The sequence below is a fragment of the Corvus moneduloides genome, chromosome 9 (assembly GCF_009650955.1).
Source record: "Corvus moneduloides isolate bCorMon1 chromosome 9, bCorMon1.pri, whole genome shotgun sequence".
In the NCBI taxonomy this organism is placed as follows: Eukaryota; Metazoa; Chordata; class Aves; order Passeriformes; family Corvidae; genus Corvus; species Corvus moneduloides.
Genome location: NC_045484.1, coordinates 17,678,573 through 17,704,388, shown reverse-complemented (window position 1 = coordinate 17,704,388; position 25,816 = coordinate 17,678,573). Strand labels below are relative to the sequence as shown.

The 25,816-nt window shown below is 37.4% G+C and overlaps 1 protein-coding gene across 1 annotated transcript; it reads right to left on the bottom strand.

Moving 5' to 3' along the window:
• SELENOF (selenoprotein F) lies at positions 1-25,419 on the bottom strand. Its single transcript, XM_032117301.1, has 5 exons — positions 25,301-25,419; positions 21,805-21,972; positions 12,521-12,584; positions 4,846-4,895; positions 1-3,197 (listed from the first exon to the last, which is right to left on the bottom strand). The coding sequence occupies exons 1-5, from the start codon at positions 25,367-25,369 to the stop codon at positions 3,066-3,068; spliced, it is 483 nt and encodes a 160-aa protein (XP_031973192.1). The 5' UTR covers positions 25,370-25,419; the 3' UTR covers positions 1-3,065.
• Positions 25,420-25,816: the final 397 nt, after the last annotated feature.

The window sequence follows — 25,816 nt, the reverse complement described above, 5'->3', positions numbered from 1 at the left end:
TTTCTTCCCATGATTTTAATGTCTGCTGGAAGGTTTCCCTTAGCTCTGAAACAGATTTTTGCTTGCTACAATTACGTTATTCAGGTTCACATTACAGGAATCTATGACTAAGCAAGTATCCAGGAAACCCTTCCAAGTACCTTGTACACTATGCTTCAAGTTCCTCTACATATCATATATATGTGTAAAATATATATTTTATATATATTTTATATATATATATTTCTTAAAAGCACAGATACTCTCTACTGCAAAAAGACTGCTTTGTTTCCTTCTTAAAAGATAGGAGTAGTAGATGGACAGTTCATGTTCCAACTCAGTCATGCATGCTTGCTGCTTTTATTTGTCCTTTCATTAACTCTCAAGATTTGGCACAACAAGAGCATTATATAAGATTAAATAATTCTTACATAAGTCTGAGTGAATGCCTTTCATGAAGTACTGGGTGCTTATCATGGCTATAAGTAAAAATGAATCACTTCCTTTTTAAACTGGAGCTTTCAACCTTGTATTCTGTGTGGTTAATTGCCACAAACCAAAATAACCTTTTGAGCTCTATGAATTTTCACAGCTGCAGACTGGAGAAAAAAACCTCTCACCAATAAATAGAAACTTAAGAATTTCCAAAAGAAATTACTCCCCACTCTAATTGCCTCTTTTAGCACAAAGCCCAGCTCATTTATGCCAGAATATTAAATGTTCCTAACACATGTCTGTAGAGCCAAGAACCTGAGTATCATCTGAAGGACAGAATGAGAAAGACAAAAGGCAGGACAGTATGAATTCCACACTTTAGAACAGCACAGAGCACAGCCAACAGGTCAGGAAGTGCAGGTAATTAGCTTTTGCTAAAAGCTGCAGATTTGAGTAGAATCAGTGCTCAGCAGCCCAGTAACAGAATCAGGGAGGACTCTCAACATGTCCCTATATATAGGGAATTACAGGAATGTACCTTGTGCATGCTTTAAAAATATGGGAATAAGTATCCAAGGCCGGATTAGTATGTGGAATAGGAATCAGCAAATCAGGAACCTAGGAGGAAACTGAGAGAAAAGCTTATTTCCAGTCTCCTTAATAGAAATACTTGAGAACCAGTACTGGGAAAGGTCAGAAATTGCAGGAAGAGCACTGGGACTCCAGTGTAAGACTCAGTTATGCTGGGGGAGAAATTCTTTGGCCTGTCATCCTCCTCCACTCTGGGAAGGTCATCTGATACAAGAGTGAATTCCTTGCTTCTCTGAAAGACAAATAAGAGCAGCAGGGAAGGATCTGGTGTAGGAAGACAAAGTCTGTGTAGGGAAGTACTGGGTTTGCAGTAGGAAGACATGGAAATAAAAGGGAGGCTGAAGGTCAGAAAACCACTGGCTGTCATGTTAAGGAGGAAGAGGAAAGAAATGAGGAAAGCAAAGAGAAGTATTTGACAGATACCAAATGAAGCAAACAATCTCTGATGAATGGTATAGAGCACCTAAAGCTGGAGAGAGGAACAAGGTTAAAATATTCTGCTAAAATAACATAAGTCATCCATACAGAAACTGAAATCCCTTGTTGGCAAACACGGGAGTGGGAAGTATAGGAGAGAGTCAGTATATTAAAAGACCAGTGGATGGCAGCATATTTTTACTACCAGAATACTGGGTTGTCATGCCACATGTTTTGGTTGTAGCTCATCTGCTGACTTAACACATCATATGTCCCAAGAACAAATCCATGGTTGACTATGATAAGTCAGCATAAGCAGAGATTTGTGCTTTTTATGTACAGATCATGTTCCTCCAAGACAGTGGTGACCACTACTGTAGCTGTCTCACACTGAGTCATCTGGAAGATCAAGAGCATATTCATAAGAAGAGGAGTCAGCTGCACACACTCTCTCTGAGCTTATAAGAATATTTCAGGAATAAAAACTCAGAAGGCTATGCCTGAAGAATCACCTTAGTGTATTATTCTGATAGTTCAGTGTGGTCTCAGTCCCAGGTTTATTGTTCTGCTATGAAGCTGGTGATTTCTTCTCAAAAGCTGGGAATAAAGTCTGTAAAATATAGAGGAATTTCTGGAGATACAAAATTATAGATGAAGACAAAAACTGTGTACCACTTCAGATCATAGCATAATACCCATCCAACCCAACCTGGTGAGCATGAAGTAATTACAGGGAACACTTATTTGCTAATTAGACTTCAGAAAAACCCCCACATTATTCTTGATTACCATATTTATTGACTCTAAGTGGAAAAAACCCAACAAGTCTTAATGGATTTTACTCATTACCATACATAATGTCTATATTCCCTATTCACATAAATTTCAACTGAGAAGGAAAAATATACATTTTAAAAGAACAGTTTCTGAATTAATTTCATAAACAGACTTCCAATAAACTTCTGAAAGTTAGAAGGAAAGCTTTTTCAAGAGTTATAGCTCATGTTTTCTGAAGCAAAACACTTAATGTAAAGCACACCTGACATCTGACTTCATACACCTCAGAGGTTTTCTATGTAGTCTTCACTAAAGTGTACTTACTAAATGTTTTACAGTATCAGAGCATGAGCTCCTCCAACAGCTTTCAAACCTGTGAATTAGGTACTCACTGTAAACAAAGCTTCTATAAAAGGACAGTTCAAATACAAAAAAAAGGAGGGCATTAGTAGCCAAGTTTCTTTGGGAGATAGATTGCATTTGGTTCTAACTTCCTTAGAAAGAGCAGCAGACAAAAAGCATGGTAATCATTTCTATTATTTGAAGCTCTTCAGTTTTAAGAGCATTTGTAAAAACAGACCCAATTATAACAAACTGAGATTTGCATAATTAACTTTGAAACAAAGCATTCTTAGTGATAAATACATTAAGAGCTGAAATAATAAATGTTAAGACAAGCTATTGTTTGTCAACTTGTCAGATACGTGTGCTGAAGCTTCCCTTCTAATTACAAGATGTTTAGTACAGCACAACAGATATTTTAAAACTAATACTGATGCTGGAATGTTTCTTCAATTGTAGTGCACTTCATCTGAGAAGATTACCATGACAAAATACGAAAAGGAAAGAGGACAGAAAGCAATCATTTATAGACGTTCTAATTTTTCACTTAGAAATTCTTCCACGCTATCTGTATTCCATTTGAGGATGCTCAGTTCTTCTGCAATGTTCCCACTGTCATCCAGCAGCTTTAGTACAGGGTCAGAACCACGCACATACTGGGGGGGAAAAAGAAAAGTCCATTACCTTGGGTGGAAAACACATTCTCCGTACTAACACTGCCCCTGCTCTCAAGTGATTTAAATCAGTTCAGACTTCTGACTTGCACTTAATGTCAGAGAGAGGAAAGTGGGTGAACAAGTCAAATGAAGGGGGGTGGGGGTGGGTGTCAGAAACATCTCCTTTTTCTCCTTGGTGCCACAGGAGTTAAGGCATGTGCAGAGGGGCAGTGCCACAGGCCTGCCTTTGAAAGAGGGTATTTACTCCAACTACTTTAAGTTACCAAAGCTGGATTTTTGAATCAAGCAGATGAATGATTTTTCTTATATGATCAATAGCCTTTTTGCTATTTTAGAAATTCTGTGTCACTTTAACAGGTCAAAGTTCTACTATCAATTTCTAATGTAATCACATTCTTTCTTGCTGTGTTGTATCTGCGCTTACTATGCTTTGCTGGTAACAGAATTCTTCAGCACTTCTCCAACCAAAACAAGTAATGCAAATAAAAGCTTTTAACAGTATCAGAAAGCTCTGACCATTTAAGTTTATGGAAAGATTTCCCCAGGAGTATTTCACTTTGCTCAACTGAGCTAACCTAGTTGGTTTTACTTAATGAAGCTAGTGGCACCTCTAATCAGTTTTTCAAAAGTCTTGTGAAATAAACACAGATTCATTTGCACATTTTTTTTCTGGTAGTACTCAATACCAATTGTAGTCTAGACTGCTTTGATGTTCAATAAATCTATAAAGTTAAAAAAAAAAGAAACAGAAGTACAGAAGGAGAGAAAGCTTTTGAAAGAAACTGGAGGACACGGAGACATGAATGCGTGAGACAGAGGAAATCTGCTTTACATAGAATCTGCTGCTGAGAAGACAAATCACTTATTGCAGCCATGCATAGCTATGAAGTGATTCCAGATGGTGCCATTTGGGCAATAGAGATGAGAGCACAAAATGTGAGAATCAAGATGTGTATCTGTGAAGTACACTTGAAGTTCACACAGGATTTTAAGAGAAAGGTGAAGTCTTAGACTAGATCTTGAAACCAAAGAATTGTTGGAGCTTAAGGCAGTGCAGCTTATGCAACTTTACATATATGCAGGTCATAAGAAACACCATTCAGTATATACATTTCTAAGCATTTCTATAGTATATGCATGTTTGAAGTATATAGAGAAGAACCAGCACAACAGAACACAGCAACGGAATTCTGAGAGGGAGAAGCAAAATCTGAGAATCACTGAATGTATGGAAATGGCAGCTCCACAAGAAAGCTAGGGGATAACAGGAGAAAAAGAAACAATGGCAGAACAGCTTGAGTAAATCCAAGATATCTACAAAGTAAGAACAAAATATAAATATTCCTCAGATTCTTCTCCCATCTGCTATAATAATAATTTTTTCTTGGATTAAAACCAACCAAACAATAATAAAATAAACTATAACCTCACCACCAACGAAGAATAAGTACCAACCAATTACTGAGCAGTAAACAAATCAATATTACTAGCAAGAACTTGTAAAGATTCACACTGGCAATCCAAATATATGTCCTCTGCTAAAGGATTACTTGATTAGCAAATAGGGGTCTTCACCAAACTTAGTTCTTCCTAACATCGCAAATAAAGAAGTTAGGCTACTACTCACCTTGATTTGCAGTCCCCTGAAGAGTTTCGGCTTATCACTCCTGACAAAAGCTACGGTTTGGAGAAAAGAAAGAAAGAAAATCAAGTTCTTCCCTACTTGCATAAAGTAGATTTACATCAAATTAGTATTCCACAAATTTTTTTTTTAATTATGCTTTAGAATATATTTTAATGTTAAAATCTTAGTACCTTCACAAAATTAATAATACCAAACTTATTATGCCAAAGGAACACCTATTTTTGCTAGTAATCCAAAAAAGAATTCTATCTGCTTGGATTTTCCTTGAACCAGTGCAACTGTGTTACACAATTTATCTGCACATAGAACTGACAGCCTTCAGCAGACTGGCCCATATGCTGCTGCTACGCAAATGTGAGGAAAAGCGTTGGAGCGATCAAAATCTGGCTGAGGATAAGCTTTGTGAGGGAGGCTGAGTGTGACACCCATCTCATCAGCACACTCCACACACACTGCAGCTCTGCGGGGGACAGGGCACACAGGAAACTGTGGGACGAGGTGTTATTCTGGTGAACAAGACAGAGAATCTTGTCTTGCAGAGATCTCTGAGATTACATGTTGAAAACCAGCAAGAAAACAAGGCAAGAAAACAGGAAGAGAAGCTGGTATCTCCTCTTCTCTTGACACTCCCGAAGGCAGTGTGTGTCACGGCTCTATGGGCTACGTGGAGAGAAGGCCAGGTCTGAGGGAGACTGCTGCTGCACAACTCCTCACGTGCAGCACGTGGCAGCAGGTATTAACAGCACAACCCAGGCCTTGCATTAACCTTAACTTTGAAAAGACGATATGAAGTATTTCAGGACAATCCTGAGCATAATCCCCTATTTTGAAGCACTTCACCCTAATGAATGTCTGAATTCTAAAAGTTATTTAGAAAATTGCAGTCCTCATTCTTCCTTCTTACAGTCAGGTTGTGCTAAAAGCTGAATTTAGTGTCTGTATTGACATTAAATGGATTCAGGATGTTCCTGCAGTACGTCAGTAGCATCTCCCCAAGGGTGAACCCTGTCAGTATAGACTGACTCCTACAAGGGTGCCAGCTGCATGTTAAAGCTGCTTTTTCAAGGTTAGACAACAATGAATCTGTCACAAATTGCAGTGCATCCAGCTGGTGCATGGAGATGAGTGCAACCTCAGGACTAATGTTTCATACTGCTTGACAAAGTGTAGTGCTTTCCTCAGTAATTGCAGAGATAGCCCCTGCCATCTTTATACCTATCTTTAGATTACTGCAGACAGTTACCTTAACACTTTCTCAGCATGGTTAGACAGAGTGGCACTTATTTTCTTCTCTCTTCCACTGAGCTCCCAGTACAGATCAAAATCATATACTCTGCTTTCTGCACCAACCACTACACAGTATAAACAAGGTAAAAAAATACCAGTGGCCCATGGAGCTGCCAGATGTACCAGGCCCCTGAAGAAAATGAGACATTCTCTTTATTCTTTCTACAGGACTGTACACTAATGCCATATTGTAAGCTGTGTATAACAATTTCAAATAGCCCAGAATAACCAGTACTTGCTCACATACTGCAATTTGATTCTGATTTAAACTCAAAGACAGATTTTCAACTTCCTTGGCCTTGTGACATGTTGTCTTGGCTGTCATCAAAAGTGACATGCAAAAAGGCAGCAAAGAAATTTCTTATTCTCTGTTAAGTCCACAGACTGTTGAAGTGTTTCTTGAGGATTTTTTCCACATTTTTCTTCAACTTAAATCTACAGCTGAAATCAGTCTCTAGGGCTTTATACGAAAAGCAGGTTGTAAGAGTCAGTCAGTACAGTGGGTAATTGCAGAATGGGAAGAGAGCATAGTAAAATGGATAAAGTTTCTGAAGCAAATCTGAACTCTGGAACTCAACTGTTTTAAAAAATAGCCTTTGGGAGGGACCTCAGGTTACAGCACTTTAAGCTTGTAACAGGTGTGAGGATTTGTTACTTGAGCAACAGATGAAAGCTCCTTTGGACATGAGAGGCTGTTCTCTGGCTGCAGTGCTGGACTGAACAAGCTCACATAAAGTGGAAACAGCATTAGGTGGAAGAAGAAAGTATTCTATAGGCAGCATTACATTCTGCCACATTAAAAGTAGCTATTACACACTTGTATCAATGTCAAATGTCTAAATCTTCTGAAAGCTGAAGCACTACAGAACATTTTTCCTGAAATTTTAGACAGCTGGAACAAAATTAGTTTCTGTTATGGCATATTTATTTCTAATGCTGATCATAGTGACTTTCAGCATCGCTCACTTGAATTTGCAATGCAACAAAGAAAAACACTCAACGTACAAATAACTTAATTTGTATATTCTGAATTTTGGAAGCTCAAATGGGAAACTCAAATACTGACATGCATTAAAAACACAGATTATCCCATCAAACACTTTTTTTTTTCTTTCCATAAAATCAGTCCTTGAGTTGAATCAGCAGCCTTTGAAATGACGGGGTTAGGATGTCAGATACAGCTACAGTGCAAATTTTGGAACACATGACTACTTGCCTATCATGGGATGTGATGCATATGCTCCACCTTCACATTGCCCCAGCAGTTTCCCCTCTATATCCTCACATCAACAATGCTTCTTACAGTTCTATGTCTGAAGGGTACTTGCCCATCATCTAACCACCATTATTTAGTAGTTTGGTGTTTAATACTAAAATCCTATCCTAGCTATCCCCATTTTCTCCTCTCCGTAGCAGCTTTAGAAATTACACACCACAGAGAAACAAGCCTGCCTCTAACCCATGCACGGGTAAGCAGGAGAGGCATTTTCCACTGTGACTTCTGTAAGATGAACTCTGAGCTTGGTGCCATGACCCCATGTTCTGGTGAATTAAACACCGGCCCAGAAGTCAGAGCTGTTCACCAGACACCTTTGCAAAATCACTTCACCTTATGCTCCTATACACAATGAGTACCAAAGCACTTCTGTTGGAAGGCACTCCTGAGATGTTCCTTAAGAGAAGACTGGATTGCCATGCAATCAACTACAACTACAAGGTCAGAGAAGGATCAAGTGCGTACGAGCATTTTAAAGCCTGGCCCGCATTGAACAGTGCTTTTAAAAATCTAAAAGCAGCCTGTACCTATGAACACAGTAGAATGGAGAACTCACTGCTATTGTTACAATGGCCATTTGTTTCGATACAAAACAAAGAGGTGTTAGAAGAAAGTCAACTCTTTCGTTGGAATTAAATCCCAGAGTTCTAAGTGGAGACTGTTAAGGAATCTAAAAATCACTGTGGCCCAAAGGGCAAGTCTGTGTTTATGCACACACACACACCCTGCACTACTCTCCTAGGAGCAGCAGGACACAGCATAAGAGAAATTCCTGACCCAGAATGGACATGACACCACAGCTCCCCAAGCAGAACAAACAGTTGTTGTGAGTTAACTTGAATAAACAGAAAGCAAGTGTAATATTACTTCAGATAAGCTAAAGGGTAGTCTGCTTGATTGGCCATGAATTATTAGAAACAAGCCATTTGAAAATAAGAAATTTTACTGGAGACACAACTGCGTGCATAATGTTGCAGAATTTTACATTAAAAAGGCACAAAGGACTTGACCATACAGACTTGATCATTTTGTACCTAAAATGAACTTGAATTAAAAAAACATTTTATTGAGGCACTGCCAATTATCAAGTGTTAAATCTATGAAAAAGAAACCAAAATTAGAGGTAGAGTAAGAGAGGGACATTTTATGAAGACAGGAAATTCCAACATTTAATAATGCCACCAATAGCTAAGCATTGCTAAGACAATTGGCAGTATTTGCTAAAAATATGAATATGTAAATCACTGGGCAAGCCAAAAGCATTAATGTCTTCCCTTAGAGCCTTTAATAACTTCTTTTGGGGACAAATACATGCTCTGCAGTTTTGAAGATGGTATGAGTCTGCTTCAAAAGTTACCATGAAAGCCTAGCAAAAAGACTGAACTACAGCACACAGCAAGCACTCATTTCCATTTTAATGACTATAGCTCTGTACCTTTTGGGGACCTCAGTTTGAGATAAAAATTTAAATTTAAGAATTTATATGGCACATCAATAACAACTATTTGTAGTCTCTTAATCAAGTTACAATGCAGCTGTTCATGATTTTATAAAAAGCACATGCTTTCATCAATGAATCCAAGACAGAGTTCCAATCAAGCCAGAAGAAGAAACTTCAGAAAATCCCTATGACAGGGTACTTTGCATAAGCAGTTGGGCAAGAGACATTTCTGAATCTGAAGGGAAGTATTGTTTTAATTTGTGAGTCATTTGTTTATGAAAGATTACGTTAAAGCAATGCTTGTCTCTCACTACAATATCCGTATTTCTTACCAAGAGTTTTAGTAATGCTTTTATCCGTGCAAGATTTAAGGTTAATATAATTTTCTAACTTTCTTTCATCAGTATTTATGAATTACAGATTAAAATAACTAGCAAATGAGTGATCTTACCTCATACAATATAATCCCATAAGAAATTGTATTTTAGTAGCTAAAAGAATCCCCCTCACACTTGGAGAACTTGGGTGATATAATAGTGCTGACTGACTCTGAAGTCAGAGGATCTCATGTAGTGCACACTGCAGGAGTTCAAGGATTAAGGACCTTGTTTCTAGAACAGATCTGCTGGAAGCACATCCATTTCTTAACTAAAAGAGTTGCAATGGGAGAGGTGAGAATTATTTTATTTAAAAAAAAGAATGGAGAGAAATATGAAAGGAATGTTCAATGAAAAAACCCAGTCTAATTCAGTTTTTTAAACAAACTGGAAAGAATGGTGTTTAGACTCCTACAATCTCCTATCTCATGATGAACAGGACACAGCTGCCACTGAAAAGTCAATTTAAAACAAATATGCTAGATTAATCACTGACCCAGCTAATTCATTATGCTATTCCAGAGTTTCAGTTTTATGGATGTCAGCCAAAAACTGTCACATTTTGTGTTACCTAGTATATTAAGATGTTGCTTCATCTATGAATCTTGTCACTGAAGTTTTTAATATTCTACTTCGATGGAGTGCTTTTAAATGACAAATATTTAAGAACAGTTTTATACAGAACAACTTCAAAATATATGTAATATAGGAATTAATTTTAGAGTACAGCATTTATAATAGAGCAATTTATTTTTAAGGGAAAACTATCAGTAAGAATATTTCAGTACTGAATTTAAAAGAGACATACAGAAATGTGGTCTGTTATCAGACTTATCACAAGAAACTGTATCTGAAAAACCTCATAGACATCCTTGGCCATCTTCACAAAAGCATTCAGTAGTTTGGTGTGACACTACAAACAATAAAATCCAGTTCCAGACTAAGATAATCTTGCTGATGACCAGACTTTTTCATCCTCTTGCTGAGGACTAGATTTTTTTCATAATTTCTCACTCCTTTGCTTTCCTAGTATATACAAATATATTCCATATGTAATGATTGTCATATTTCAGGCACACAGGTGTATTCAGCAACAGTTTATATCTGAAGATTATATAACCAGTAATTTTGAAAGAAACTTTGATAGAGAAGGACCACTGAATATTGCATTTAGTAACTGCGAGCAACAGCTTCTTCCAACAGTGTAACTTTTACAAACCTTTATTAACTCAACTCATTTCAATCCTTAACTACTTTAATATGTGAATCTCATAATTAAAAAAATCCAACCACAACAAAAAAAACCAACAAAACAACACTGTTCATCCTTTGGCCAAATAAATCATAATCCCGAAGTAGTCTGAGACACATCAAGTCTGTGGGACTAAGCCAAGTGACAAAACAATTTACACAGGTACTTAAAGGTCAAGACTTCACAGTTACATACAGGAGTAACATATACTAATCCATGTAATTCTAATACATACACAGTCCTGCAATTAACAGTGCCATTTTGTGTATATTCTGGGGAAAAAACCCAAACACACCCAAACAAACTCTTAACAAAACCCTCAGAGAAGCTATGGAAAAGAATTCAGTTATTTGTGATGAGACTTTGTCAGTGACAGGCTACACAGTTCAATGAAGCCTAAAAAGACAATGCTTCAAAAACAGCAGCATGACCTTCAGGAAACCTAACGTCCATAGCAAATGTCCAAGTGAAAAGCTGAAATAAAAACACTTCTTGAATGTAAATGTCTTAAGAGGGAGACATTAAACATTGTTTCTGTTAAAAGTTAAAATAAAGGACAAAATCTAAGTATTCTGAGATTAATACTAATGTGAAGACAAATACCAGCTGGAAAAATATATTCTACTGCTTTTTAAAATTTCTAAGTATGCCTCTAGTAGATATCCCATCTTCCAACCTGTTCTAATACTCTAGCAGTAAATTTGGTGAAGATAAATTTAGATTGAGTAGCTGCAGAAATTGGTGATGAAAAGAAAAAATTTAAGTGCTTTACTCAGTCCTTTTTTAATTCTTACTGTACCAAGTAAAAACTGGTAGTCAAAACAGAGATCCTACTTAAAAAACAATGAAATTTATCCAGCCACTTTAAAAAGTAAGCTTTATGATTAATGGAATAAATATTTGAGGAGGTTTAGATAACCAAGAATTGAAAGGAAAAAGAACTAGTCACACAATTTTCAAGTTTTTCCTTTTGCACCATTCCAAGTCTTTGGAACATGTTTCAAGGTGTGCACACAGAAGGAATTGAGGGCCATTCCCTGCAAGGACCTACACATGAAGGTAACTGAGGGCATAATGCAGGCTGGAGTCAGGCTAACAGGTTGACCTTTTCCTTCAAACCTATGGCTCAAATGAGCACTTAACTGTTACAAACCCAGAACCATAAAGCAGCTGAGTGAATGGGCAACAACAGTTGGGAATGTTTTTATGTTTGCTAAATTTGAACGGTCACGGACACAATATGGACTCCTGTGCTAACAAAGTTAATCTCCTCACATCCCTCAAGTAGGACAAGTCATTTGAAGAATTCTTATTTTGACATTTTATACGGTGGAAAAGAGAAAACAGCTTTGCTCTGGTCTTGTAGTCATTCATCTCAACTGTGTGTGGGCAGAGGTGGCAGGCAAGGGTATAAAGCAGCACAACTTACGTAAATTGTAACCTGTTTTAAAACATCTTTTTTCCCCCACTGTTTGTCAGCCAGCCTTCAAACTGGGAGGTATTGATACTTCCCATGGTAGATGAAGACATGCTGTCTGTGCAATTTTTAATTCTAAAGCTAGATTAGCACTTATGTCCAACTATGTCCAAAGTGCAGTATTATCACAGGAAAAAAACCAAAAATAACCGTAGTACTCCTATCACCTAAGCTCTTCCTTAATTTATAAGCAAAGTCCAGTTTGAAATTTCTCACAGATTCTTTTCCTGCAGCTTCCTCCCACCACACACTGATGGTACTGATTTTCCTTTTACACTACTGTATTCCATTCCCGTTAGTGGACTGTCATTATCCACTGATAAAACAATTATATGGCAGGATCTGTGAAAATAAAGTCGTTCCATAAGTGCACAATATAATTTCATCTATCAGTTACTGGAGACCAGTTCTATGAGTCTCAGATCAATGCAACTTTACTGATATAATATACTATTTATGACTACTTGTAATAGTACTTAAAAGTACATTTTGTCATTCAGCTGTGACAGTATTTCATATTTGAAAGAATACTAGTAGCTTTACTTACCCTGGACTTGAGGGAACCTTCCCAATTTTCATCCACATACTTCTAGGACAGCTCCTGCATAAAGCTGTAATAATAAACAGAAGCTGTTAATGACAAAAGTAATCTAAATTACTGGTTTATTTATAGTGTGTTATCTGATGAACTATTTTTCTCTGAGAAGACAATATGCTATTCTATCGATGCTAATTACAAGTAAGATCCTAGACAGAATCACAGTTCCAGACCTGTCTCTGCTTTATGCAACTGACTGTTCACCCAATATACATGATAATTTTCATTAATTATACTAAAAATGTAAAAAGAAATAAAGATGATTTGAGATACACTGTTGGTATAAGCACAGTTTCATTTTAAAAAATGCAATTGGACATGTTACAATGGGAATTATGGGCTAATAATAGCAAAATTATTTCTTCCTTCCCAAAGATACTAACAAAATCTCATTAAAAGAAATTTTGGTTTCCACTTTAAACCTAACTTGGACAGCGAAAGACTTATAATAAAGATAAGGCAGTGACTTCTCATTTGGGCTGTTGGTTGATTTTAGTTAATTGTATTTGCAGAGGAGGACCGATCACATTAACAGGCCTTAGCTGAAGTAATATGTACAGGCTGGGCTAACTTGGATACTTGCACTTAGATGTCAATCACTTCTGTCATCTATGCATGATACTCAATCTTCTTAAAATATAAGTTAATTTCAATTTTATATACTATCTAAATTAAAAAACCCTCCACCTAATTATCTTGCATACTGTCATATTTTTAGACTATTTTGCCATTTTTTTTGCAACATGCAAATGGTTCTGTAGTTTGCTGAATCTTAAATAAATTAACAACAGATTTTCCAGCTACTAAAATAGAACTTCATACTTCAAAGTTAGGCATTTTAATATTACACATAGTATATATACTATATATAAAATACTGCATACCAAATCACATCCTTCTAAGCCTTAAACCCCACTGTTTATAGATAAGCAGACAGAATGAGCTTAATTTAAAATTTTTAAATTTAATTAATTACCTTCCATAGACAATTAAAACCTCTGCTTTAATTTTCTTTTAGACAGTGTTTTCATAACAAATGTGCAAGTCAGGATATAGAAAAATATAACCTTACTGAAATTAAGTAAATTCACATTTCACTTAAAATATGAACTGTGAACACAAGTAATTAAAAGTAACCTTCATGAACCACTCTGAAAAAGCCAACCACACATCATATAGAAATATCAAAGACAATTTTATTAACATTTCGTCACCCATCATATGGAGGCATTATGGACAGTCAGAAATACATGTTCATTTCTGAATATTCAAATTCTGAATTCAGGTCCAACTCAGTATTTGCTTAAATACTATGAATTAGAACATAAGAAATGCTCTAATCATTTGCAGGGAGTTACAACTTCTCTCTTGGTGTGAACTAATCAGTAACCATTATTTCCATGGGAAACTGAAAAGAGACTGTTACACTGCATTATCTGTTCAGAACAGCATCTCAGAAATTTGCTTAACTACAGATACATTTTCAACTAAACATTGTATTTAAGATAAAAACCTCAGATTTGACTGTTAAAACCCAGAACTACTATGAAACAATACTCAAGAGATCACAAATACCAGATTTTTTTAAAGCTTTTTCACCACCCAAATAAAGGTTTTTAATTAAAAAAAGCAGTGCTAAACAGCTCAGATACTAGCTTGCATAATTAAAGTTTCTCTGGAATTCAAACATGAAGTAATTACAAAGATGGAGGAAACATGGAATAATGGTTTATAAACTTCACTTACCATGTCTCTTTCTTGTTCTTTAAAAAACGTTCAACAATTCTATCAGCAATCCTAGATTTACATAGTCCTTTGTACACTCACTAATCCACTGAACATTTATACTGCTTTCTCTGATACTGACAGTTATCCACATTTTTCTATCAAGAAGTCAGTATGAAGAAGTAGACAAAGGAATAAATAGCCTTCTATCTAGCTAATTACCTATTTTATGTAAGTCTATCATAAGCTAGGTACACTAACATTTAGGGCAACAGTAAAATAAGCATTTTTTAATTCTCATTACTGCAAATTACTCTTAGTCTTTTTTTTTCCTTCCAACAAGTATTTTTATGGAACAAGATCACTGTAGGAATCTAAAATATGTAACTACTCACTACTCCCAGTTTGTAACTCCTGGCCAATATCTGATAGAAATTTAACAAAGAAAACAGCTCAATCATTGATGTCTAAATTCTGAGCTTGTAATTCTGCCATAATTGAAACCCAACTGTTCTGGTACAAAAAGATTTAGATTCATGCTGGGACAAACAGCTGCTATCTCAACAGCTAGACCAGAAAAAAAAGAAGAATCAACTGGCTTCATTTATAACTCTAAACAAAGGTGTCTTTTGCAAAAAACCCCAGGTTTATTTGCATCACTTAGCCCACCACAAAAGCATAGTTGTTAATATGTGCTGCTGCTACCATCTCATTCTGTCCAGAGCAGATGTTCTCCAAATTTCCTTGTGAAGGCAGTCACTGTGTTCAAGGACTAATAAGAATGACACGTATCACTCAGCATGGAGGCGCACAAACATCTCGAGTCAGTTCATTACACAATGCTTAACTCATGAGTCAGTTCATTTTAAAGTAATGCTTCACTTGTTTTAGTGCTCATGAAAGTGAGTTTAGTACTAAAAGCAATGAAATAGACTCTCTAAACGATTACTAGTGTCCATGCTAACATCCAAAACAAGTGCTGTTATGATTTCCAGGCTGATTCATGTCTGCATCTACAAAAAGAACTTAGCTTTTTTTTCCAACATTCTAATAGAATGCTTTCTAAGGTTATTGTGACAATACCTGAACTTTTCCCTCATCTTCTCCAAAGCGTGAACTTGAGTTCAGTTTCATTCAAAAGTTTTTGGAAAGCACCTGAAACTCTTGTTTCTGATGCAATCAGGTTGGCTCTTCACAAGTGAAGAGAGACAAACCATACTATAGGTCATGTCTGCTTTAACAATGAAGGAGAGCACTAATTATAGCAGAATAACACCATTTACGTAAGAATTGTGCTAGTTAAAAATATGCATTGTAAAAGTAAGGAACTTTAACTTACATGAAAGAAAACATCTCACTTGCTATTAGAAAGGGAAATGAAGCAATTTCTGCAAGACACAATTCCAGCAGTGCTTCATTTATACATTGATATAGTATTGTTATCACAGTTACTCACGGTGAAGACTCCAGAAGAAAAGTAACATTCCTGCTATGTAACCATTAATGTTTACAACCAAACAGGAATTCAGACCAAACTGAACTGCAAAAAGTGGTATTGAACAGAGATTGCTCCTTGATCCTAAAAAAATTATGTTAGATCAAAGGTGTCAAAAAAGTTTCATAAAATACAGCAAGTTATACCTAATTTTACTTCTAAGACACTTTTGCTTTGCATGCTGCTTTCTTCTAACTACAGACTAAAGGCTGCCTGACACAGGTTACAAAGTGTCATTCAGACTGGATTTGTACAGCTGTTTGTAATCAGCTGAAAAAAATACAGTACCAGCATGTCTTAAAACATGAAATGAAACAGACTTTTAAGGCGGAGCCACAAAAGGGTCAATAACTACTTTATGGTACCTGGATTCTCTCCGATATGTACATACTGTCCTCTCCTAATATCAAACAGTTTCAAAAATATAGTTAAGTTCTGAGAACAAGCAGAAAAGCAAACTTATGATTACAGCTAAACCTCTAGAATTTTCACTTGCCTCAGGTACAAGATTATCTTCCACTAAATATTTAGTAACAACTCTCTTTCCAATGTAAACAGTGTTTTTATGAAATTCACTGCAATTCTAATTTTATATTCTGATATAAGCAGGTCTGCAGAAGATGGCTCCTCATCTCCTATCAACTTCAAAAAATTTAAGGAAAAATACAGATGTTATTATTCTTAATGACAAAGTTCTTTGGTGTATGAAAAATGCTACTGTTGAAAAATAGGGTAAATGATCTCTTTCATGAAAGCATGCAAATTAATTTTTACCGTATTCCAGCCACACACCCAGAAAGCAAAACAGGTTAATTAATATTTGTTCTTCTGAGAAATTTACAGCAAAAACAGATTTTGTTGAAAATTTCTTTTGCTTTTTCCTAAACTCTTCTAACTAGCACTTCATTTGTGACTTTTATTAGAAAACTAATCTTCTAAACTAGAAAACTTTAAAAGAATATACACTGAGATACGAACTATAAAATATTTTCTATGGGAGAGATTGTAGTTATACGGACAGCTCAAGATTTTCAAAATCACTCTTGTCTTTCCTTTTCCTGGAGGCAGAACATGAGTAAGAATTTGTGGGTTAACAGGGAGAAGTCAGAAAGCCTCACTTCCAGGAACATTATGAATTACTGCTCTGTAATACAGAAAGCCAAGAAAGTCATTGCTACACTCACACATCATACTGAACTGATGTCATCAGTAAATTTAGCAACAAAGCAGCTTCTACCACTGACAGCTCATTATCCTGTGAAGGGAGATGCCTAACTCTAAATAAGAGTGTGGCAACAGAGTCTAACAGTCGAATGCCAGTTTTGTGAATCAGTGCTACTCCTGTGATTAGTGATATGTATTACAGGCAAATTGCTCTGAACAAAGCTGAAGCAGAATCAAAGCTCTCATTTCTTTGCGGGGAAGGAAATTCCAACCGAATATAAGGGTGAAAAAAGTCACAATGATGGTGTTTTAAGCACTGAAATAATTTACTAAGAAAGATTGTATAATCTGCATTCTTGGAGATCCCCAGAACTTTGAGTTCTGCTTTGATTAGGAGACTTAAAGGAGACTTTTTATTCTGTACATACAAAACATAGTTGTGCATTACTATTACATTCTTCAGCATACAGGAAATATGTCATCCATCACTATTTTTGGTGTTAAATTATATCCTCCTTGCAGGATTCTATAAACATTTGTGCTGTTTAAATCCAATAACCACTGAAAAGTTACAAAACGACTTCTGCTCCTGGCAGCCTATTTTTATTAACTTTGGTCTCTGAAATGTTTGGTGTGGTGTAAGGTTGTGTGAGCAAGAGATCTGGCACAAGGGTGAAAGAGAAAATGCAGAAGCTGAGCAACCATCAGCTTTAGACCTCTGGAGCTGTAGCCTGGATTAGGTGGTGTTGAATACCCAATTTGAGTGGGGGTGAAGGGCAGAGTGGAATAGAGAAGGGTGGCAGAAAAAGGGCTCCTACATACAGGCTCTCACTTGGACCTAGTCAGAATTATGCAAGCGGAAGAGTACAGACAGGAATTAACAGGTCAGGTTTCAATTCTGGACTTTACCATCTGATTCCATCTAAGCACCTACTTACCTCTAGAAGTAGAATCCCTGAACATCTCTTTTATTCTCCAGTCTGTGCTTTTGTTAAAAAATAAAGCATCTTAGAGTTGCAAAGAAAACAGTGAGAACAGATCTCATGAGATATTTATTTGACCTTGCGCATTTCATTATTTTGAGAGTTTTACTTTTTGAAGTTTCTTCAACAAATGTAGAGTCAAATGCCAGTACTTTATCTAGATGAAGGTCAGCCTTAATCAGCTAAACCCATTCCATTCACCAGCACAGATGCACAACAACAACTGAAACTCACATTTAGCAAATCCACATTTATAGCTTCCCTAACTTTTTTTCATTGATAAGATTAGATAGAGCTCTTTCATGGGTAACGCTTACCCTATTACAGACAGATAACACATTTTACCTTAGTTTATCTGACAGAGATGAACACTTGGTGAATCTGAGCCACACAAAAGACAGTAAATTTCTGTCTTAGGCATTGACTAGTTAGCTGCACCTTCCTTATCTAGGACTACTGCTTGTCAACATTCATTTTCATTGCCAATAGCATCACGTACATGTTAGGGAAGGGAAAGAGCATACATGGTAAAGTTCTTGAGGAAGGACATCAATTGCAGCACATTTTTAGTACAAGGAATGTTTGTGAATAATATTTTGAAGCAACAGTACTGGTAAGAGACTTTCTCAATTAGAAAGAAAAATATCATCTCAGTTCCCCCAAATTCCTTATCAATATAGTCCATAAAATCATTCCTATATGAACTGAATGGGACACTGAGTTAAGGGCAAACTTTGAAAGGAGATCGTATGACACATTAGTCTTACCTACAGAGTTCTGATTGTTTACTTGAATGTTAAATAAAGTATGTTGTCATTGAATCACACTATTTTTGAAGTCACACTTGCTAGAAAACCAATGAATTGGAACCATTTTTGTGTACCATGTTAGAAATAAGGAATACAATTATGTAAAAACACAATTTGATTTTTTACAAAGTAGCCAAGAGATTTTAGAGAACATATCAAAAGACAGAAAAAGATGCAGGTTCTGAGAAACAGCTAGAAGTAGTAAACTAAAATTCTAATTCATTTCTGTAAGCATTGATATGACTTACACTTAATTTACATCACCGAAATGTCAATGAATTCTAAGCAGTTCTCTGTTTTTAACCATTGAGTTGAAAACCAGAAGTTCCAATGAGAGTGGAACTATTCAACTTAAGAGCCTCTGGCAGAACAAGGAGGCAGTCAACAGCAATTTGAGTATAGCACTTTAATTAGTGAAATGAAAAGAAAAAAACAAATCTGAAAAATGAATGTAAATTGGGTCACACAGGAGTAGCCTGAAGCATCAAAAGCACTTCAAGTTATTCTATTTCCAATAATTACTGTGAGTTTTGTAAACTATTTTTTGAGTTTTAAAATGTAAGTCTGAACAAGAATGTCACCTTTTTCTATTCCTTCTTATAATTCATAAGACCACATATTTAGGAATTCTACACATGTAAGAGGGTGGAGTTTTAAGAAAGCCTTCATTTTGTTTTCTTGGGTTTTTTTTAATAGAAGAAGCACCTAGTCATTACACCTGATGTCCTGTTTGCTAAGTCACCAAACACTTTAACATTACAACATGACAAATACTTGACAGTAGAAATTTAAAATGCTCAAGTTCAACAAATATTAGTGAGCAAAATATATTTTTCAAAGCTCCATTTAGATATATTGGTAACTTTTATGGGTTGTAGCAATCCTGCAAAGTGCAACTGTGAAATTTAATGTATTGCAAATTTTATCAGAGAGTTGATTTTTGAAATCAATTTGGATTTTGACATGCATATATTGTTGAGATAAATCTAAGATTATATATACAATTAATGGGATATGCTTATAGTTATGTCTGAAATGATCACACAGCCTAAGTGAAGCTGCAGATGGAGTGCAGCTATTTTCAGCTACTGCAAAATATGGACAATCTCTCCTGCTACTACAATTTCACGCACAGTTAGCTTCACCTCCATTTCATCCTTCTATGTTTTACACACCAGCAGGACTCTGCATCTGACAGAGTGAGGCTTAAAACTTGCAGCTGTCTAAAGCAATACTGTTTAAGCTAGCTTCTGAATTAGTGTGAGACTGCATACAAAATCTCTAGAGGATGAGAAAATAACCAGAACATTTTTTCATTTTACTCACAGTCCTATTATGAAGTAATTAAAATATTTCACTGGACAGGTGTCAGCAGAAGTTCAGAGGAAGACAAATTCTGTGTAACAAGAATATCTCACAGCTATTTTCCACAACGTCAATTCACAAACTACTGGACCAGTAACAAGAGCAGGATTAATAAATACACTTCTTTCAAGGCTATGAAACAGTTCAAATCTGTGAACATCTCATTTGAGGTTGCACTGATACTATGCAGCATGAAGTATTTTTAGGCCCGAGGGTATTTCACAGATCATTTGTGAAAAGCAGCAATTGCATAAAAATTCCCAGATAGATGTGCTATTACCTTTAATTTTAAATTCTCATTTAGAACTCAGGCACAAGTCATGCAATAAACTAACTCTTGCTTTCCCTGTTTCTAGTATTTGCCACATACTTGCAAAGAGAATTAAATTAAAACCTGCAGCCTGTCCTGGAACTCCAGTAGTTTGCAAGTCTGTTTGTAGCACAGACAACCAACCTGCTGTGCCCCCTCGTGGGAAGCGATACCTGCTCACATAATGAGCAAGCTACATCACATACTGGAATCATGGCTCAGAGAAAAAAGATTCATGTACTTGGAGGATGTTCAACCATGTAGTCACAGCTTCAGCAAAACCCAGAGCACCACTGCTCTGGAGCTCAGCAACATGTCAGGCTGCTAATCAGAAAGTCAAACATCTTACACTGAGATGCAGTTTTTCAGAGTAAGATGAAAAATTCTCCAAGCAAGAGGGTAGGAAAAAAAAGCTTTAAAGTCTGTCAATATTAGGAAACTACTAATTATTAATTCTCTTCCAATCTAAAACACTTGCTTCTTGATACTTAATATATTGTACCAAACACTGTAATCAGTGGTTTTATTAAAAATTAAAGGCAGACTTTTGTTTTTATATATTAGGCTGAATTTAATTCATGGGAGAAACCTGCTAGATTTCCTCATTAATTTCATGTTGTCGGTTATTTCACTATCTCCTAACCATTAAAAATAATTTCAGCATTTCTCCTCCTTTAAACCTCTACTTTCCTGATTTGTCTTCACTATATTCTAGAACACTCTTAAATTACCACATATTAGACAACATGTATTCTTTTCAAGAACTCTAAAAATTCTTCATGGATAACATACCTTAAGGAACACAGATATTTATTTACTACAGATAAACGAAAGGTCTAATGAAGCATGAGCTCTGAGAGAGATCACTCCCCAAATATCCAGCTGTTCTCACCACTGCAGGATGGAGTTGAGCAGTCCTGCTTCAATCAGGTTTGAGCCACTCCAGGAACTGACCTGGAGGCTGTGCCAGCCTTTTGTTTCTCAGGACTGCACTAAGCTATCCTGGCCATTATGCTATGGGTCAATGACCAAGCAGGAGCTGTCATCAAGCATCACTCTCCTTATCCTCTTCTTTTGCCCTCTTCAAATCCCATTTATCTTCCTCTTAAAAGAAGCTGGATATAGTTCCCAAATGTGGTCACGTCACAGCAGAGAAGGGCTGCCAAAGAACCAAAGATTCCCCTGTTCGTACAGGGACACTATTTTATGGCAGTATGGCAAGTCTGCCAATCTAGACCGTGTAGATGTATATTGGGCTTTGAATAAATGTTGCGTTTTCCTCTTGAAATTATAACCCAGATTCTCATATACTTTTTAGAATTTAAAATTTCATAAACATAACATGTTAAATTATTCCACAAGGGATTTGGTCCAAAACTCACCTTTCTAGTTTCCAGCTGAGCTTCTTCTTGGCAGCACTCCCTGCAGAATGGATCCAACTGATTCAGATTGAACTGCCCAAGAAGGTTGCAAGAACTGCACAGCAAGTTACTGGAGAAGCCCAGCTCTCTGCAAGCTTCTGATGACAACTGTGCTCCATAAACACTTACCTGAAAGTCAATACAATGTTACACTTTAGTATTAATTTTTATTTTTTTTAAAGACGACTTTAAATGCTTTAGTGATGACAGAGAACAAGTAAGTCTCTTGTGACTGTTTTACAAAAATGCCTAAATGGTCAGCCCAAGGGTTCAAAACACCACCCTATTTTGAAGAAGGGTCTTAAACTAACAGGGAATTCCAGACACTCATAGTATGTACATTTCAAGGTATCAGACCTGCCAAAATTTATTTATATACACTTCTGATAATTCTACTGCTTTCCTATTGCTAATTCCAAGTTAAGAAGAAAACCCAAAGGTAATGAATCAGCTACAGCTTTCCAAAGCCTCCTCTTCAAAACCAATTTCGGTAAGTTTCGTATCACTGAAAACACCCTTGGAAAGTAATGTAACAGCTAAGCTTGGGAAAAACACAACCAGAAATTAACCAAACTGCTCGACAAGACATACCGGTAGGATTTTAATCTCATGTTTGCATTAATGGTACAAGAAAATTGCATATACTGTAAGTGGAAGTATTACCGCAGCCCTAAGCCCTAGGGTATATCACCGTGTCCCGCAGCCGTAGGGAGGAGGAGGAGAGAAGATCCAGCAGGCAGGAATTGTGCAGCAAGATTGATTTATTTAATTATTTTATAAACTCTTTTATAGACTTTTTTCTTCATAGTCTAATTGGAAAAGGATCAGCCACCCCTTGGGGTGATTGGCTAAAATCCTAAAACATCCATTGTCAAAATATTTTCCGACTATACTATAAACAAGACTTTTCAAGGCTGCAGGTGTTTGGTTGTTTACATAATTCTGCTACCTCTTCGTGAGAGAGAAAAGTCTCTCATGGGCTTAGAAAATAGCAAGAAAATCCTTGCTAGCAGCATTTTTGTATCTACATGGAAGTGCAGATAAAAACTTGCAATTCTGATTTATTAGCAATACATTACAACAGGCAATTCAATTACATGGCTTCTATGTAAAACACCGGTTCTGCTTTTTATGGGCAGCAAAAATAATGCAACCAATCACAACAATTAAATGATATTTGGGTTTTGTTCTCATAGAATCACTAAGGTTGGAAAAGACCTCTAAGGTCATCGAGTCCAATCATTAACCCAGCACCACGGTGTTCACCCTCAAACCCTGTCCCAAGTGCCACATCCACATGCCTTTTGAATGCTTCCAGAGATGGTGATTCCACCACTTCCCTAGGCAGCCCATTTCAGTGCCTGACCACCTTTTCAGTGAAGAAATTATTCCTAATATCCTATCTAAACTTCCCTTTGTGCAACCTAAGGCTATCTTCTCTTACCCCATCACTTGCTACCTGGGAGAAGAGGCCAACCCCCACCAGGCTACACCCTCCTTTTCAGGCAGTTGTAGAGACTGGTAAGTTCCCCCTGATCCTCCTTTTCTCCAGGCTGAGCTCCCCCAGCTGCTCCTCACAGAACTTGTGCTCCAGATCCTTCCCCAGCTCCACTGTCCTTCTCTGGGCTCACTTCAGCACCTCAATATCTTTCTTGTAGCAAGTTCACATTCCCACTTTTCTACACATGGATTTCTCACACTTTGGCTTAAAATCTTCCCTTCCAGCTGCTTGCTTTGGAGGGGAAAAAGTGAGAGAGGAAATTAAGAAAGGAGAGAAAGAAGGCAGCTTTCCCAGATGCTTTTCATGCTGGGTAAAAGACCTCAGGCAAACCCTGCTACAGCCAAAACACCAAAAAAACAATCAGCACCGCTGTGTTCAGAGATGAGTGACAGGGCACCAGCAAACTCAACTGGATGATCACAGAACAAGACTCAGAAAAGTTATGCTGGGCCAAACAGAAAAGTAAAGAAGAAAAACTAAGTTTGTCATTCAGCAAAACAGACTTCTTGTCACATTCACATATCACCTAATCCATGCAGCACACTCAAGTAAGGTAGAGACAAACCCCATTTCCTCTGCTGAAGTGGCCAACTTACAGTTGAAGGAAAGACAGGTCACTTATGTGACAGAAAATATCATGGATTGGGAATTGGTAGAAAACATATTAGGTGCCTCATTATTTTGTTTCTCTGTATCTGCTAAAAAAAAGAGTTAAAGCATGAACAGAGCAGTATAATACATGAAAAAACTATTCTGAAAACATTATTCTGTCAGGCAGAAAGCTATTTTTCTTCTTCCTACAGAACACTGTATAACAACAGACAAGCAAAAATGGAACCCTGTTCTACTGGAATAATTTATCTTTTTTAGTATTTTTACTAAGGTATTTAATTTTTAAGTATTTTGTATTTATCTTCTTAAAATATTTATCTTTTCTGGGGGATACTGACAATAACAAATACAACAATGGCACAGTAGTACAAAAAGCCCCTAAAGAGCATTCCAAACACAGCCAAAGCTACATTCTAGTTATTGTTCACTTGTTAAATTAATGAGCATAGCAACTAAAACAATTTTCTTGCACCTTGCTGCTTGCCATCCACCCCTTTGAAGCTTTATTGTAATCTTTTCACCACTTTTGGATCTGTTCACCTTGGAGCAGTAAAAGAGCTACTGGCATTGTCACTTTGCTTCCAGCAGCCTTGCTCCTCACACGTTTGCCCAGCAGACCCCTACACAATCCACAAACGTAAGGCCAGTAGTCTCCTGAGGACTTTTTTTCGGGTTGTGTCTGTGTGAGAAAGAACCAACCAAAACACAGTGTATGAAAGTAAGTAAAGACTCCATTACGTGGCAATTCCTCACTCAAGCAGTTTTGGTTACATAGCAAGCTCCAAACATCTTGAGAATAAAACTACAGAGAGGTACAGGAAAGAATAAATAGAAGGTTTCTCTCCCTAATATTTTCCCTCAATTTTTAGTACCTTAACTATCATATTATCCTGAAACAATCAATGTACTAATCGTAATAAATGTCTCTGATTGGGACTGGAAAGAAATCCTCGCACTTCAGAAGGTAAATTCCCATCAGAACAAGATAATTTCAGCTACTTAGTGAGTGACGCGCCTCACTTCATCAGCATTCTCTCCTTCAAAGCTTTGACTTCAAATACACGTTACACTGTTGCTTTGTTTTCACACCAAATAATTTACTATATTAAAACAAAGGCAGCACCAATACAAACTATTTTAGGAAGAAGGCAGAAGCAGAGCCCAGCCTCCGACACAGAAAGCAAAAGAGGCGGCCACGGCCGCAGGAGCAGGAAGAGGCGCCCGCGCCTCCCGCACTGGGACACGTCTCACTCCGCCCTCCCCGCCCTCACACCCGCTCTCTTTCTCTCAGAAACTGCAGCCACGCTCAGCCCCGAGCGCGAAGGCGCCGGACCCGGCTCTCACCGCCTGCAGCCCCAGGAGCCAGCAGAGCCAGCGCCGCCCCAGCGCCCCCAGCTCGGCAGCCGCCGCCATCTTGGTGCCGGAGCGCCCCTGCCAGCGCCGCCGGGGGCCGGGGAAGGACCTCACCCATCGCGGGTGACCGAAACACCGCCTGATGCGGGAGAACACTGAACTTGCTCCCAGCCCCCGGCACCACAAGCAGAAACAGCTAATCCAGAATATCTTCTGGAATTCTAGAGCAAAGATATTTTAGTCTATTCAGAGCAGTGCTTCGCAGCGAGGCTAGAACTACCATTCCCCAATGCTAGTCAGGCATTGCGGAAACAAGCCTGAATAAAGCCCTTTCCCCTTTCCCGGGAACGGCTGCCAACCAGCACAGCGGCCCAACCCAGTGATTGACAGCCGGTCTGACCAATAGTACTGTGAGTTTCCCCGGGGCCGCGGTGCCGGTGCCCAACGAGGATGGGCGGATGGGCGGGACTTCAAGCAGCGCCTTCCAATCACGAAGGGACGCATGTA